Genomic DNA, 15,625 nt, shown 5'->3' on the forward strand with positions numbered 1-15,625 from the left:
TCATTAGTTAAATGCCCGCATTACGGATACAGTGAACCAAAATTTTAGTCCCTTGAAGGTTCACTATAACCGGGTTTGACTGTATATATATATATGTATATATATATATGTATGTATATATATATATATATATGTATATATATATGTGTATATATATATATATGTATATTGCCATTATTCTGGGAAAACACCTGGCGTATAAAAAATAATTTTGGCTCAAATTTTTAACCTCTCACTTGACTGAATTTTTAGAAATAACTAAATTATAAATTATTTGAATCTGGTTTCATAACATGTCTAACACTTCATCTAACAGATTTCATCTGTCTTCATTGTTGTTTAATTAGAATTTAAAGGCTACCCCTTAAATCACGAAGATTGCATGTTAGTACAAAATGTATTTTATGAGCCCCATTTTCTTCTTCTAGTATTTTGCCATTCTGTAATTTAAAATGTATTATATTTTAGAGCAAAAGATGATTTGAAAAAAAGAAACTGATCCTTTTAAAAAGAAGGTTCTGGACGGTAGGCAATTAGCTTTGAAAATAAGTGCTAACAGTGTATATGGGTTTACGGGAGCTCAAGTTGGAAAATTACCCTGTTTGGCTATTTCCCAGGTATGAGGCAGAACTATATTATATAATTTTATGTACAATTTCAGGGGTCTGTCCAGGCCGAATTTACTACCGTTTAGCGGTACCTTCACAAATTCAACTTCAGGAAAAACGGTAGTTTCACAAACTCAACTTTAGGAAAAACGGCAGTTTCACAAAATACTTTTTCTTGAAATTTTATTTTTTTATCCCTTAAAAAACAATAAATCCATATTTTTGTGTTGATTTTTTAATACGTTTTTTAATTTTTCACAAATTATGTTTAAATTTTCACAAAATAGGTACCTCTCAGAAAAGCCTAGACAGACACCTGAATTTTTATTCTGGTTTAATCTCACATAAAGTTGTTAGATGTCATACTGTTTGAGGTAGTATTTTCTGTACTTAAGTTTTTCTTCGACAAATTATTTAATTTTCATTTACTTTTTTTTTTTAAATTTTAAAGACAGTAATTAAATTTTTTTTTTACCTCTATTTGCAGTAGATAAAGCTGACTTTCCTAGTTTATTTATAACAGAAATGTTCATATAGGAAATGTTTTGCAGTAAATAATCTGAAAAAATATCTAGTATTTTTTTTACCACAGGAAAAATAAGAAAATGTAATCCTCATCATCATCAATGACTTGACAGCCCAGGGTGGGCCTTGGCTTTCTCAAGAAGTTTTTTTCAGGCTAGCCTTTTTCCTGCTAGTGTTTTCCAGTTTTTAAAACCAAAAGGTCTTTTTCTAGGCCACCTATCCATCTCAAATTCAGCCTGCCTCTTTTTCGTGTGCCAACTGATCTGGCATCGAAAACTCTTTTTGTGGTACGGTCTTCGTCTATTCTGATAATGTGGCCTGCCCATTTTATTCTTTGTTGTTTAATAAAGTTAATGTCATGTTCATTATATAAGTGATAAAGCTCTAGACTTGATCTTCTAAGCCATACACCATTTTTTTTTTAAATTCCTCCAAATATACTTCTCAAGACCTTTCTAGGAAAATGTAACAAATAAAATAAAATAAAAAACTAAATATATCTGTATATTTTTCCTGTGTATCAAAAATTGATATACAGAAAGAAGCCAAATATCCCAACATTGTTGGAATATCTAAAATGTTTTTTTTTTTCTTTTTAATAAATGCAGTTTAATTTACTAAGTGTTTTTTTTTTACCATTTTATCTTCTCTATGAGTATCTTACAAAGGTTACTTTCTTAATATTATTTAGTGCGACTGTTAAAAATATTTAAGATTTAAAAATAATACATATTTTTATGCAAAACTATTATTATTTTTTTCAATTTTTAAGCAGAATTGTTAATAACACAATTATTAAGACTATTTTTATCACTTATTTTCAAATATTTGAAGCTTTATGCTAGTTTTTATATCTTATTGGAAAAGCGATAGAAAACTAAGTACTTGTTTATATTTATAATAATCAGTACAAAATGAAATTATAGGAATTTTGTTTGTTTATTACAACAAAATGTTTTAAATTCACGCTTAAAATTTTGCAAGCTCATGTCCTAATATATATTGTATAAATTGTGAGGCTTAATGAAACATGGAATTTTAATTATTTATTATGTGCTCAAATAAGTGCAAAAAAAACATTTTTATTAAAAAAAGTGCATGTATACAGCTTGCTGTTCTCTTTGGATTTTGATTATAAAATATCACTGTTTGTGTAGTGAAAAAAAAATGATAACGGAAAGATGTGTTTCCTGTTGACTATTAACATTTTATTAGCCTGTTACGAAACACTTGCAAAAGAAAATCTCCTGAATTTCAACTACTATTTCCAATATCATCTTTTGAAGTAACAAAACAGTTTGTGTTATTTCATAATGAAAACATATATACCACCAGCTAATGCATGCTAATATAAATGTTTAATAAAAATAATTTTTCTGTGCTTATTTGAGAAAGTTACAAATGTTCAAAATTTCCCATTTCCCTAAATCACATTGCAAACACTGCAAAGTATATGAAATACTGTAATTAATAGTTTTATTCTGAAATGCCAATGTATTAATATTTATTATTCAGAATCAACTGGTTTTTCATGTTTTATGTATTTGAGTTTTGTGAACATTAATTTTGGATGAATTAAATAGAAATCAGATGGTTGTATTTTAATATTAGAAATCAATCTACAGGCTTATTCAAATTATCCATAAGAAGAAATTTGACTGTGTACTACTGTGCAAACTAATCATATTTCTTTATGCATTTAAATGAATAATACTGTCCAAAAATAAGCTAGCTATTTTTTTGTCAAGTTTATTACCTAAAATTTGCTTATAATCTCTCTCTTTTTTAAGAAAAAAAATTTTAAATATTTTTTATGGAAAAATTATAAGTATTTATTTGAACACTCTTCCTAACATAATTATAGCTATAGATTTGGGGAAAAACTAGCATACCCTCATTAAACATTTAGGAATTTCCTTTTCTTTCTTTCTTTCTTTTTTTTTTAAAAAAAAAACCTCCTTTGCCATTTTTCTTCCATGCTTTGCATTTTTTTTTCTCTACCCATTCTCTTACCTCCCATTTTTCTCCCATTGTATTTGTTGTAGTCTGATGAAAGAAGGCTTGTTCTTACCCAAATGTATAACTTTCTTCTATTTATTTTGTGTATGTGCATGGTATCTGAAGTTTTAATTTTTTTTAAATGCTTAAAGGTTCAGTGAAATGTGAAAAGTTCTTAAAATTTTTGTTTCTTAAAAGCCCTTAAAATGCCTTTTTTATTGGGTGTTTTTAAAAAGTGCTTTATTTTCCTTTTGGAAAATGAAAACGTTTTCTTTACCCTGTCGATTTTTGCCACATATTATGCAAAAGTGTGCTTTTCACATTGTTCTATTCAACGTTTAAGCAATTTATTGGACCACAATCCATTTTGGCTTACACTTGGTCCGTAGCATTTAAAAGCGGCGGTCATTTTACTTATTTAATGAAATACTTTGGATTCCGTAAGTGCGTCTACTTGCGGAATCTTGAAGAGCTTGGTTTGATGAGATTATTGCCCTCGCACGTGCAACTCTGTTGCGTTTTGCGAGATATTCTCAATTTCAGGCTTCATTTTCCTCCCTTTGATATCGAACCAAAAAATCTCTCGATCTTTTTATAATGGCTCATATAATCAAGAAACTAGTTATTTTATCATGATCATGTAAAGTCTCTGAAAATTATTTTGTTAATGCATATATAGCTTAAAAATACCTTTTGAGTGCTTAAGAAGTACTTAAAAGGTGCTTATTTTTTGTTAAAAGAATTGGCTTCGCATTCTCTTAATGTTAAGTGTAACCCACTAGATAATGTATAATATTTTCTAATTTATTTCAATAAATTTTAAAATATTATGTATATATATATTTATAAATCAATTAATAGTGCTTTTTGAAAAACTGTAACAAATATATGAAGTTTTAACTATTATGTAAATTAGAATTTGATATCCGATTTTATGGAGTGTGACGGCATTTGGTCGTATGATGATTGACGAAACAAAGAGACTCGTTGAGGAGAAGTATAAAGTAGAGAATGGCTATTCTCACACAGCCAAGGTCATTTATGGGGACACTGATTCCGTGATGGTCAATTTTGGAGTCAAAACTGTGAAAGAAGCTATGGACCTAGGAAGAGAAGCAGCCAATTTCGTTTCAAGTCATTTTGAAAAACCCATTAAACTGGAATTTGAAAAAGTACTTTTTTTTTATCCATTTTGATTACTTTTTTTTTCTGTAAATGATATTTTATGTTGTCAGTTATAAAAAAGTTAAAGTTGTATATGTTATGTGTATCGCTACTACAATATCTGATACAACAATAACTCCGTTTGCTACAATAATGTTTGGTGGTCCCGACGAACATCCATATGAATTAATGTTATCCACCTCTCAATATTGTGATATTCTCTGAAGCAATAAACCCCCGTAAAACAATTTTTTTTCTTCGAAATTTCAACCTTATTTTCCCCATATATTACTGATTTTCAAGTAATGGAAAAAATCTTATTTGATCTTATTTTGCCATTTTTTTTCTGTCATGAGAAGACTCACTACTGATTATGTCTTATTTCTTTTCACCACAGTGAATGGCTTTTGTATTCAGATTTCAATACTCCATCCTACATAGACCACCCCCAAGACCTTCCATTCTTAGAATTGCCTCCCTCATCTCTTATGCAACATTTCTACCTGATTTCATGTTTAACCATAATAACTACTCTGCAAACTAAATTTTTATTTAATTTATAAATAGATTTATAGTTAATACCTATATAGCATTAAAATTTTTAAAAAAATCTTATTGTGTCCCCAAAGTATGTATCCAAGTAGTATTGATATAATATCTCTCCCTACAACAATATATTTATTTGGTCCCCAAAATATTGTTGTAGCAAGATTTTACTGTATATATGTATATAATATGGGATTAGTGGGGCTAATTCCAGTGAAAGAATAAGAATCATATCTAAACTGAACAATTTAACAACCAAAAATATATATATAGTATTCAAGAGTTAACAATTTTTTTAGGGCATGCCTACACGCAGTGGCCCGCCCACACATTACATCTACCACATAGTCTCAGATTAGTTAAGTTTAATTCGCTTATACACCCTCCAGCAGCATTTTCCTGGAAAGTCTAATGTAGGACCGAATCCCATAGCTCAGTCTTCCTGCAACTTACTGCCCTCAGCAACAAATCCTGGCGTAAATCACCTAACTAGCATTCCCTCATATGCCACTCCAACAATAGTTGTTTCTGATACTGGCAACTGATTTTGGGAGATGATTTTGACAACTTATAGTTTTCTGAATATATAAATAGAATATGTAGAACAAATAGAACATATGCAAACAAATATTAATTAATGTTTTTTGTGATGACACATCTGTATGTATTGTCTACTCAGACATCTGACATGTATTGTATGCGGTTCTCTTGGATCTTCAAAATATTCATTTTTGCTTCTTCTCGGACGATCTCTCCGTCTTGGTAAAGGACTTTATGTTCTCTTCTTCTAACATCTTTATTTCTTTTTCTCTTTATTTCTGATTGTTCAATACCCATCTTTACAAATTGTTCCAGAAATCTTCCGTAAAATTTTCTTTTTCTATATTCTTAAAGGATCAGAACCTCTTTTAGTTAAAAGACCAGTTCTCCAGTTCAATATTTTCTCATAAATTCTCAACAATGTTTGTAAAGGGAGGAAAAGGAAATCACAGACGCTGTAGAATATTGATTGATTTTCCTTTAATTTTGTGCATTTTAAAGTCTTTATTCAGCTGTAAAAAAAACTCTGATCACTTCATTTCCACATTAGTGAAGCAGCATAGTATAAAAGGAATTATGATTTCTAGCTCATAATACAGAAATGATAAAGACAACAATGAATTTCATGTTGTGTTTCTAAAAGGTTAAGGGGGATATACTTAAATACTATCTAGTATTTTTACGATTTTTTTTATGTTGGATGGAGTGACTAATATAGACAATATTTATGTTTTATATATAAAAGTGCAGTTTTTTATTTATATTTATTTACGTATCTAACATTGCCCAGTAGGCAAGTGAAGTATCGTTACTTATACCACTTTATGCAACTGACATTGCTATCTAAACAAGTGAGGCATTTCTTCAAATTTAATTTTTTACGCTTAATCCAATAAAATGGTCATTTGAAATAATAGTTTAGAAGCAATGAGGGTTTAATGTATGAAATATAAAATTTTTGACTTACCTTTTACTCATTAAATATTTATAGCATTAAAACTGTTAGAGCTATCAAATCAATTCTATTTCTTTTTTTAAATTTTTCTAAAAAAAAAAAAAAAGCATAATAAATCTTACTTGACTTTATTAATGCCCGATTTGACTATTCAACAATGTCTCAAATTTCATTGTTATATAATTGTCATAAAATTAATTTACATTGCATTAACTGCAATTATTATCAAGAATATCACTTTTACAAAAGGCCAATTTTAAAAAAAAGAAGAAGAAAAATTTTAAATGCAAGAGGATTGGTTTTCATGAATTCAATGTCATACATACAATTTATTATTGTAAAATTTAAAACATTCATTATTGGTATAAGATAATTGAATTAAAAATTTTAGGGTATATTTTAGGACATACACTATATAAATTCAAATTTACTAATAACTAGAAAAATTTTTATTAATACTATCAATATCTTATTGAGAACTCTTTCTATTTACCCTATTATTTTTGTTATAGGCTTTAAACATATTTTGTATTCTAAATAATACAAGCATCAATTTAAGAAATAAAACATTTTAGAACATTATTCATTTACATTTTTAATTTTTTTTTTTTAAATTTCAATCATAAAAACAATATTACATCTATTTCATTCTACACCAGACAAACCTTACAGGGTTCCACAAAATATGTGAAATAAAAGAAAGAAATCATTATCATGATAAAATTTTACCAACACTTTATTTGAATAAAGGAGATTAAATACCATTAATTTGAAATCAGTTAAGCCTTCAGGTATCCCTTAGAAACTTATTTTAAGTTTGATAAATATTTTGATCATAGTTCAAAGATTATTATCTTTGCTTTTGTAGTTTTAATGTTAACTTTGAATAATAATGATTCCCCTATTTTAAAGGAATTTTATGAGGTTTTTGGTGCTTTTATGTAATGTTCTTATATTGAATGTTACCAGGTCATTACATTGTAAAAAAAGGAATTTAATAAATATTTTTGTGAATTTATTTAGGTTTATTATCCCTATCTGCTGATCAACAAGAAGCGATATGCTGGTCTTTACTTTACAAGACCAGAAACCCATGATAAAATGGATTGCAAAGGAATTGAAACTGTGAGAAGAGATAACTGTCCTTTGGTTGCAAATCTCATCAATTCTTGTTTAAAGAAACTCCTTATCGACAGGTTAGGAACCTTCTAAAAACTTTTTACTTTTTCTTTTTTTTTTAAAATAGCATTTATGTACCAAATTTGTTTAATATGATTGGGAAACAGAGAGTGTAAGGATAAAAATAAAAGAGAGTTTTAAGTATTTAATAAAATTAAATTTTTAAAAATTGCTGTTTTTCTAGTAAATAAAAAAAAAGGGAATTTTTTTTATTTATTATTATTTATTTTTTTTTTTTGACAGACTGGAACTGTTGGGCGTATCATTTTTTAAAGATATGGGGAAGGAATTTTAGATGGTGATAGTTTAATTATTTTAATGATGAATATGGTGTTAACTGTTTTTCTTTAGGTCCGATTAAAAACAAAATAATTTTGGCATTTTTTTATCTGTTGGTTTAAGTCAAATTTTTGATTGGTAGTAAATTTTCTTGCACCATGCAGAAGCAACTGTAACTTGCATAGCCCCCTAGCACAGAGTTCTACCTGAAATTTGAGCTTTTTAGCTAGTCGAATTGTCGATTTACATTGAATTCTATTTCGATAAAATGACTAAATTCTGCTTGTAAATGATCGAGAAGCAACTGTCACTAGCATCCATTTTGGGTGTCATAGAGATTTTATGCTATTTGGAAAATGGTAAAAATTTCAGTTGTAAAATGAAACGCATGCACAAGGATGAATTAATAAAAACATTGTGATAACTTTAGTAGAAAAAATATAGATCCATCTCATCACATATTCTGTGATGTGCAGTGCGAAAAAAACATAAACATCCTGAAGTTTTGATCTAACAAATTGATGCTTATTAGGAGTAAATTTTGTGTATTCAAGAACCAATCCTTAAATATGATAGTGAGTTAGTGCATATAATATTTAAAGTTTTAAAATCAGATGCAAAACATCCTTTTTTGATTAAGCACACACACACATATGTATATACACATAGCTGCCAACTCTTTCGGTTTTCCCAGAAGATTTTATTTTTATATTTAAAGCGGTAGTGAAACTCATATTATTCCATTAAACTTATGAATTATAATAATAATTATAAATGAGTTTGACCACCACTACATATAACTTTAACTACAAATATGAAAAAACGCAATAGTCTTTACGATAGAAGGCTTCAACCTAATCAAAATATAAGTATATTTTTGAGTAAGATTGTTTTTCGGTAATTGTTTTACAACCACTTCGAAAATCCATTCTCGGAAAGAGTGATAGTTGGTAGGTATGTATGCATATATATTGAAAGATTTATATTCTTGACCCTCAGAATAAAGAGGTGGGTTTGCAGCAATCTGAAAAATTATGTGCCACTAGTTTAGGCAGGAAATTAGTTGGTAGTTTAGGCCCCTTAAAATTTATTTCGATTTCTGCGTACTTCTCCATATCAGAGATCTCTCCATATAAAGCAAATCAAAAGTATTCTGTAAAATGATTATGAAACTTGTTTATCCAATTCCATGCAAAAATGTATTTTTAATAATTATTAATTTACCTTTTGTTGATTAATTTATAAAAAATTTAAAAAAAATTTTAATTCTGAGGCATACAAAATGTGACATCAATTTATTGGTTTAACATCGAAGGATTCAAACTTTAGATTGTTCTCATACCTAAACTATTGAGATCCTATTTTCTCCTTCATGATCTGGGTCAAAAATCTGTTGTGGAAAAAAATTATATTTATTCAAAGAAAATACATTTTTGTATCTGATGCCATTATTTAAAATATCATCTTCCCTAATTGATTAACATATTTTTGATTAGGCCTTCAAACAACTTAGAGGGACTCCTATTCTATACATGTAAATCCAATTATTAGATCAAATTTATCCAAGGTGTTAACTATTTTGCTCACTATACACATCAATTTATCTACTTCTTTTAGTTAAAAGATTGATATCAAATAGACTATAAGGTTTAGATTATTTATTAAATTCGTATTAGGTTTTATTGGATTTTATTTTACATGCAGAAATATTAGTGTATAGTAAGATATATTACCATATTTTTATAGTTTATTGCCAGTTTTGTTATGTAGTATTAATTGATTTTAGGGATCCAGAGGGTGCTTGTGATTATGCCAAACAAACTATAGCAGATTTGCTTTGTAACCGAATTGACATATCACAATTAGTTATTACCAAAGAGTTGACAAAAACAGATGAAGAATATGCAGCTAAACAAGCTCATGTTGAACTGGCTCATCGGTAAGTTTTAAAATGTACTCTTAATGAATTGTAAATTTTAAGTAGGTTATCGTGTATAGAACCTATTTTCTAATGTTTCATTTCACTTTTTGAATATCCTCAAAACAACATGCAATGATGATTTGAATTGTACATGGGATGTTCGATGCAATGTATAAAACTTACAGAACATTACATCATTGAGAGTAACAAAATAGTTATCCATTCTTTTATTTCCAAATTGTTTTTATAGTATTGATGTGCAATAATATGTGAAACAAAATAAATTTGCTCAGTTATTTTTCATGTTGATATGTCTAAACCACAAATAAAATACAGTTAGCTCTTTGCTCCTTTGTAGTAAGAAAGATATATTTAAATTTGATTGTACTGCCATTTAAAGGCAAATTTTTCAACGTGTAAGAAAGATTTTTTGTAAATTTATTTCTGTTGGGGATCATATTAGTAACTGAACACAGGTATGTGATTCTTCCACTAATTTTATTTTATAACTGTCGTTGAACAGCCAACCCAATTTTGGGTTTATGACTACTGATGTTCAACTCTGTAGCCTTGTAATTTTGAAACGAATCCAGAAAACAAGGAAACTCATGGATGAAGTATTGTGGTTCACCTCATTGGAAGGCGAACGCTCTATCACCTGAGCCACCATGGAGATTAGCGGAATTTTGCTAATCTCAAGACTGTTAATTCACAGATTTCTGAGAATCTATTTATATTTCAACAATATTTTTTTGGAGTTCTGCTAATTTAAAATTTAATTTTCGTAACCTTTGTGAAATCTCGTTAAGAAGACTTTTATTCTGCCCTTACCAGCACTCAATTTTTTTCTTCCTAAGTTCTTATTCCTATACGATGACAACTTATTTTATGCAGATTTGTTAGAGAAAATTCAACTTTGGATGAACTTCAAGAAAGTGCAACAAAAAAATATCCAGTTGGAATTAATGAACTACTGAGGCGAACACAAAAGTATTAAATTGATAATCTAAAAAGTAATTCTGAAATGGCAGCCATTTTAAAGATTGTTGGCTAGAAAAAAAGGATTTTTTTTTTCGTTTTAATGAGTAGCGATTTTGCTGCAAATTCCGAATTGTAACAGAAGAATTATTTAATCAATGTAATGTATTTGCCTTCTTTTATATTTGGCTACAAGTTGATCAAATTAATTTTTAATGTGATATTACGAAATGGAAATTTCATATCATGCATTTCAGTAATCACTTTTCAACACGCTCGACGTCATCGTGAATCTGTGTTTCAATCTTCTTTTTTTTTACGGTTAATTCAATTCATTTTCTCGTGGTTTTTGAAATTCCAATATCATTAAAATGCACAAAATTTGAATTGCACATTTGAATGATCACTTTTTGATACGCTCGATTTGTATCAATACCATTCTAAATTCGTGTGGTGTTTCGATTGTTTTATCAGCTGATTATTGTTACGAATTTTCTCCATTTTTTAAAATTGATGTAATGTTTATGTATTATTATTGCGACACTCAAAATTCAATTCGTGAGTTGCTTTTTTATGCAATGATTTTTTCGATCAACTTTTTCATGCTACTGATATCCACATATTTTTTTAAATCTCAATATTTTTGTACGATGTTATTAAGAAATTGGAATTTCACATTTGAATAGTTACCTTTTTTTAACATGCTGGATTTGCCCGAAATCCATGCGGCATTTCAATCGACTTTTTTGACAGTTTTTGCAGTTGATTTCCACATGATTTATTTCGTTGTTATATATTTATTTATCTTTATGGTTTTTTACTGTTATTTCCCCTTTTCTAGAATGAAGAAACGTGATCCAGGAAGTGCACCAAATCTGGGAGACAGAGTACCCTATGTTATAATCGCTGCAAGTAAAAAGACGGCTGCTTATTTGAAATCTGAAGATCCAATTTATGTGTTAGAAAATAACATTCCAATTGATACACAGTATTACTTAGAAAACCAAATATCTAAACCATTGTTACGAATATTTGAACCAGTGCTTGGTGAAAAAGCAGAATCTATTCTTCTCTGTAAGTGTTTCTTATAAATATTTTTGTTTTATTCTCATTTTGAGTTGATTCCTTTTTTCCTGACAAATTTAAGGTTTATAAATGTATTATTGTTTTTTTCCTTCATTTGTGTTGTACATTATTTATTGTAATCTTAAATGTGTATTTCAAAGAACTGATAGGTTGTATTATTTTCTGTTTCTTGTTCAAAATTTCTTTAAAATTAAATTGCGTCCTGTGTCTCTTTTATTTTTTTGTTTATTCACTTGCAAACTAACAATGAACTACTATTTTTTTATTAGTTTATAATATTTTTTTATTTATATTTTTGGTATACTAGTGAAATATGAAAGTAAATAAATCAGCAAAATAATATAATAATAATTAGCTCAAAAGGGGATACACTAATTATATGAGTTATTATCTGTTATTAGCAGGATTGTTGATTATTCTGAAAATTCTTTTTCTATAATTTATCAGGATGCGTAGCGTTTTTAAAAAGTGCTTAAAGGTGCTTATTTTTCAGTTACATTTTTAAAAAGCCTTTAAAGGTGCTTTTTTTTATTCGGGGTTTGTAAAAAGTGCTTAGTTTTCTATCTTTTAAAAAGAGATTTTTTTTCTTCTTTGCCATGTCGGTTTTCATTGTAAATTACAAAAGATGCATGATTTTCACAATTTTCTCTGCAATATTTATCAGAAACTAGTTATTTTATCTTGATAATGTAATGTTTTTCCAAATGTTTTTGAATTTTATAGATTTTATGTTTATAAATTAAGAAATTTTAACGATAGAAAAAAATAATTTTTATTACTGAACAGCCTAATTATGAATTTTTTTTTTTTGGAAAGTGATTATAATTATTTTTTGAGTGCTTAAAAAGTGCTTATTTTATGTCTGTATTATGTATTATTTCCCTTTTATGTTGAAAAATCTGGCCACGCAACCTTTTTATGTGTATGTTAGTCATTGAATATATCTTTTCCTATATGTTAATTGTACAATATGTATAAAAATATTTTTCAATTATAGGTGGTGACCATACACGTACAAAAACTATAGTTACATCCAAAATAGGAGCTTTGTCAGCTTTTACACAGAAGAAAAGTACCTGCCTTGGCTGTCGATCAGTTTTAAAAGCAGGTAAATAATATTTTGCAGCAACTTACTGATTGAAAGGACATAAGTCTGACTTTTTAAATTATTAAATAATGTAGACTTTTTTTTCTTAACATTATAGTTTAGTTTTTTTTTTCCTTCATTTTTTATTTTAGTGATCTAGTTGTTGACTGATAAAATTGTTTGGGTGCTCGTATCTTTCATTTAGATGTCAATTTTGTTTTTTATGGTTGATACCAACATGCTCTGCAGCAACTCTTTGTACTTTGGTCTCATAATTTTGCTTTTAATATTTTCTTTACTATTTTGTATTATTTTTCATTCTGAATTGGTTTATGAATCAACAAATAAAATTCTACTTTTTTGATGTAGTGATAAACTAATACCTACTTGTTTTTGTTTTAGATGATTCAGTTTGTGAACATTGTAAATGTAAAGAAAGTGACATATATCAAACTGAGGTAAATATAGAATGATTTAATTTGTACCCATGAAAAAAAATTATTTAGTGGAAGTGTTATGTGATGATCATTATGGATAGAGTCCAAATTATTTAATGTAGGGAGAGTTGGATTAAATCAAGTTGGTTTTAAGTTCAAGTTGGTTCGCAGTTTAAACCAATGTGGTTTAAACAAAAGGTTTTTTTCTTTAAAGAAAAAACAAAAAAACTTTGTTTTCTTTAAAAAAATTTCTTATAATTGAAGTTTCTACTACTTATCTAAATTCTTCCAGTTACAATGGTAGCAAAATGAAAAAAGATGCTTTTTGCAATTTTGAGTTTAATTGATAATGGGAATCAGTATTATGTAACTGCCAAACATTCTATATTTTGCAAAAGCTTATTTTATCCATTTTTTACCCCCCTGCCTGATAGCTCGTATTTTCTTTGATTCAGACGTCGTCCTGCTCTTGTCTTGCCCGTTTGCTGCAATTTTCCCTTTAAGGCATGACGTAATGGATTTCATCTCCTCTCATCTACCAATAAGGAAAAAAATTAGGCTTCTTCTTCGAAGAGCTCCCCATTATCACGTAACTTAATGTTTGCCAATGCTTAAAAGAAAGTGGAACGTGTAAAAATGAAATAGCGGTGGATTTGCAGTTGAAATATTTATTTGCTCATTCGATTAATCTTGTTAATTTTTAATTATTATGGCTGAAATAAATCAATACATATAAGTTTTTTAAGAAGACTTATTCTCTTGAGTTTCCATTTATTTCTTGATCGAACCTTGGAGTAATGATGTACATTGTGACGTATGTTAAAAATGACTTTAGTATTGTGCATGGCAGTAGGGCTGATATAGTCAGACACTTAAAATCAACAAAACACCAGAAGAACAACGAATTTTTTGGTTCAACAGTGAAGATAGTTTCTTTTTTTCGAAAGAGTATTAATGAGGAAGCCATTATAAAAGAAACAAATGCTGAATGTCTCTTCACAACATTTTAGTAGATCATGCTGGAAACCTTTTTAAAAAGATGTTTCTCGATTCTGAGAATTATAATTATGGCAGAATTCAGAGTGCTGCTATAGTAAATGAGATGGCCAATGAACTTCAAACAGGGTGCGTACAGACTCCTTATACTCCTTGGAAATGAAAACGTCTCCAAGGAGTTCTTGGAGCTACTTAGATTTCCAAATTAGTCCTTAGAACCTCCTTAGATTATTGTGTTGCATAGATGACCTTACTAAGTCTGCTGATGAATATGCTGTCCAAGCAGGGAAACTAAATGATATATATGAATATGACTTATCTGTCAAAATCTAATAGTTGATGAAAAACTTAAAAAGACAAAAAATTGAATTGCAAGAATTAGAAGTTAAAAAATAGCACCAATAATTTTAATTTTGCATGTTACAAGCAAACTTAATTAATAATTTACTGTGATTTTTTTTTTTTTTTTTTTTGTATAAAATACCTTAGATTTTCTTATGTATTCAAATTTAAAAATGTAAGATTGGTAGGTTTTTATGTTAATCTTTAACATCTGTACTTTAAAAAGATTTCTTAAAATATTTGAAACTGGAAAATGTATTTAAGTATAAAAGTGATAACTTTATATATTTTTCTGGGTGAAGTTTGACAAAGTCAAAATTTATTTCAAAAGGGCAAGAAAAAAATATGTAAAATATACATTTTTGCAAGTTCCGTATAATAACTACTTTTTAATTTAAAAAAAAAAAAAAAAAAACTGTCTGGTTATTCTTTTACACAAAGTTTTGAAATTTAAAAATTTTGGACTCCTTGGATTTTTTTCTTCTCATCTCTGTATGAACCCTGTTCAAATAATGAAATTGAATGATCACAATGAAATTAAAAAACGCTGCATTTTCTAGTGCAATTGATGGGACAAATGACTCTGACTCGAAACTTCATCCATTAGTGGTGATATTTTTTGATGAATCAATTGAAAAGATATGAAGATGTGTTTTAGCATTTATTGTTAAAGATGGTTGTATTGGAGTTAAAATGCAAATGGTGTATTAAACATGTTGAACAGTCTGGACATTCTCTTTGATTAATGCAAAAAGAGCTATTAAAACATCTTTGCAAAATTAATTTTTTTAATTATGTAATTTGTTTTGCATTAATTCTTATAAGTTTATATAATATTGCATACTATAGATTAAATGTTATGTTGTAATTACACTAAATAATGTTTATATGATACTTAAAATATTATACTTTTCCAAGTAATGAAGAATTAATAAATGAATATTATTCTGCCATCAAGTAGCTAGATTTGCCCGAAATCTATGC

At 28.0% G+C, this 15,625-nt stretch overlaps 1 protein-coding gene across 1 annotated transcript in view; it reads left to right on the forward strand.

The window, feature by feature from the left end:
* Positions 1-442: 442 nt before the first annotated feature.
* LOC107446822 (DNA polymerase delta catalytic subunit) overlaps positions 443-15,625 on the forward strand; it is a gene marked incomplete at its 3' end in the record, with an annotated part of 18,391 nt that continues 3,208 nt past the window's right edge. The window contains 7 exon segments of the mRNA XM_071184547.1: positions 443-617; positions 4,048-4,303; positions 7,360-7,532; positions 9,581-9,733; positions 11,535-11,767; positions 12,777-12,887; positions 13,269-13,324. Coding sequence (XP_071040648.1) covers positions 4,091-4,303; positions 7,360-7,532; positions 9,581-9,733; positions 11,535-11,767; positions 12,777-12,887; positions 13,269-13,324 — 939 coding nt within the window.

The sequence above is a fragment of the Parasteatoda tepidariorum genome, chromosome 8 (genome assembly GCF_043381705.1).
Source record: "Parasteatoda tepidariorum isolate YZ-2023 chromosome 8, CAS_Ptep_4.0, whole genome shotgun sequence".
Taxonomy (NCBI): domain Eukaryota; kingdom Metazoa; phylum Arthropoda; class Arachnida; order Araneae; family Theridiidae; genus Parasteatoda; species Parasteatoda tepidariorum.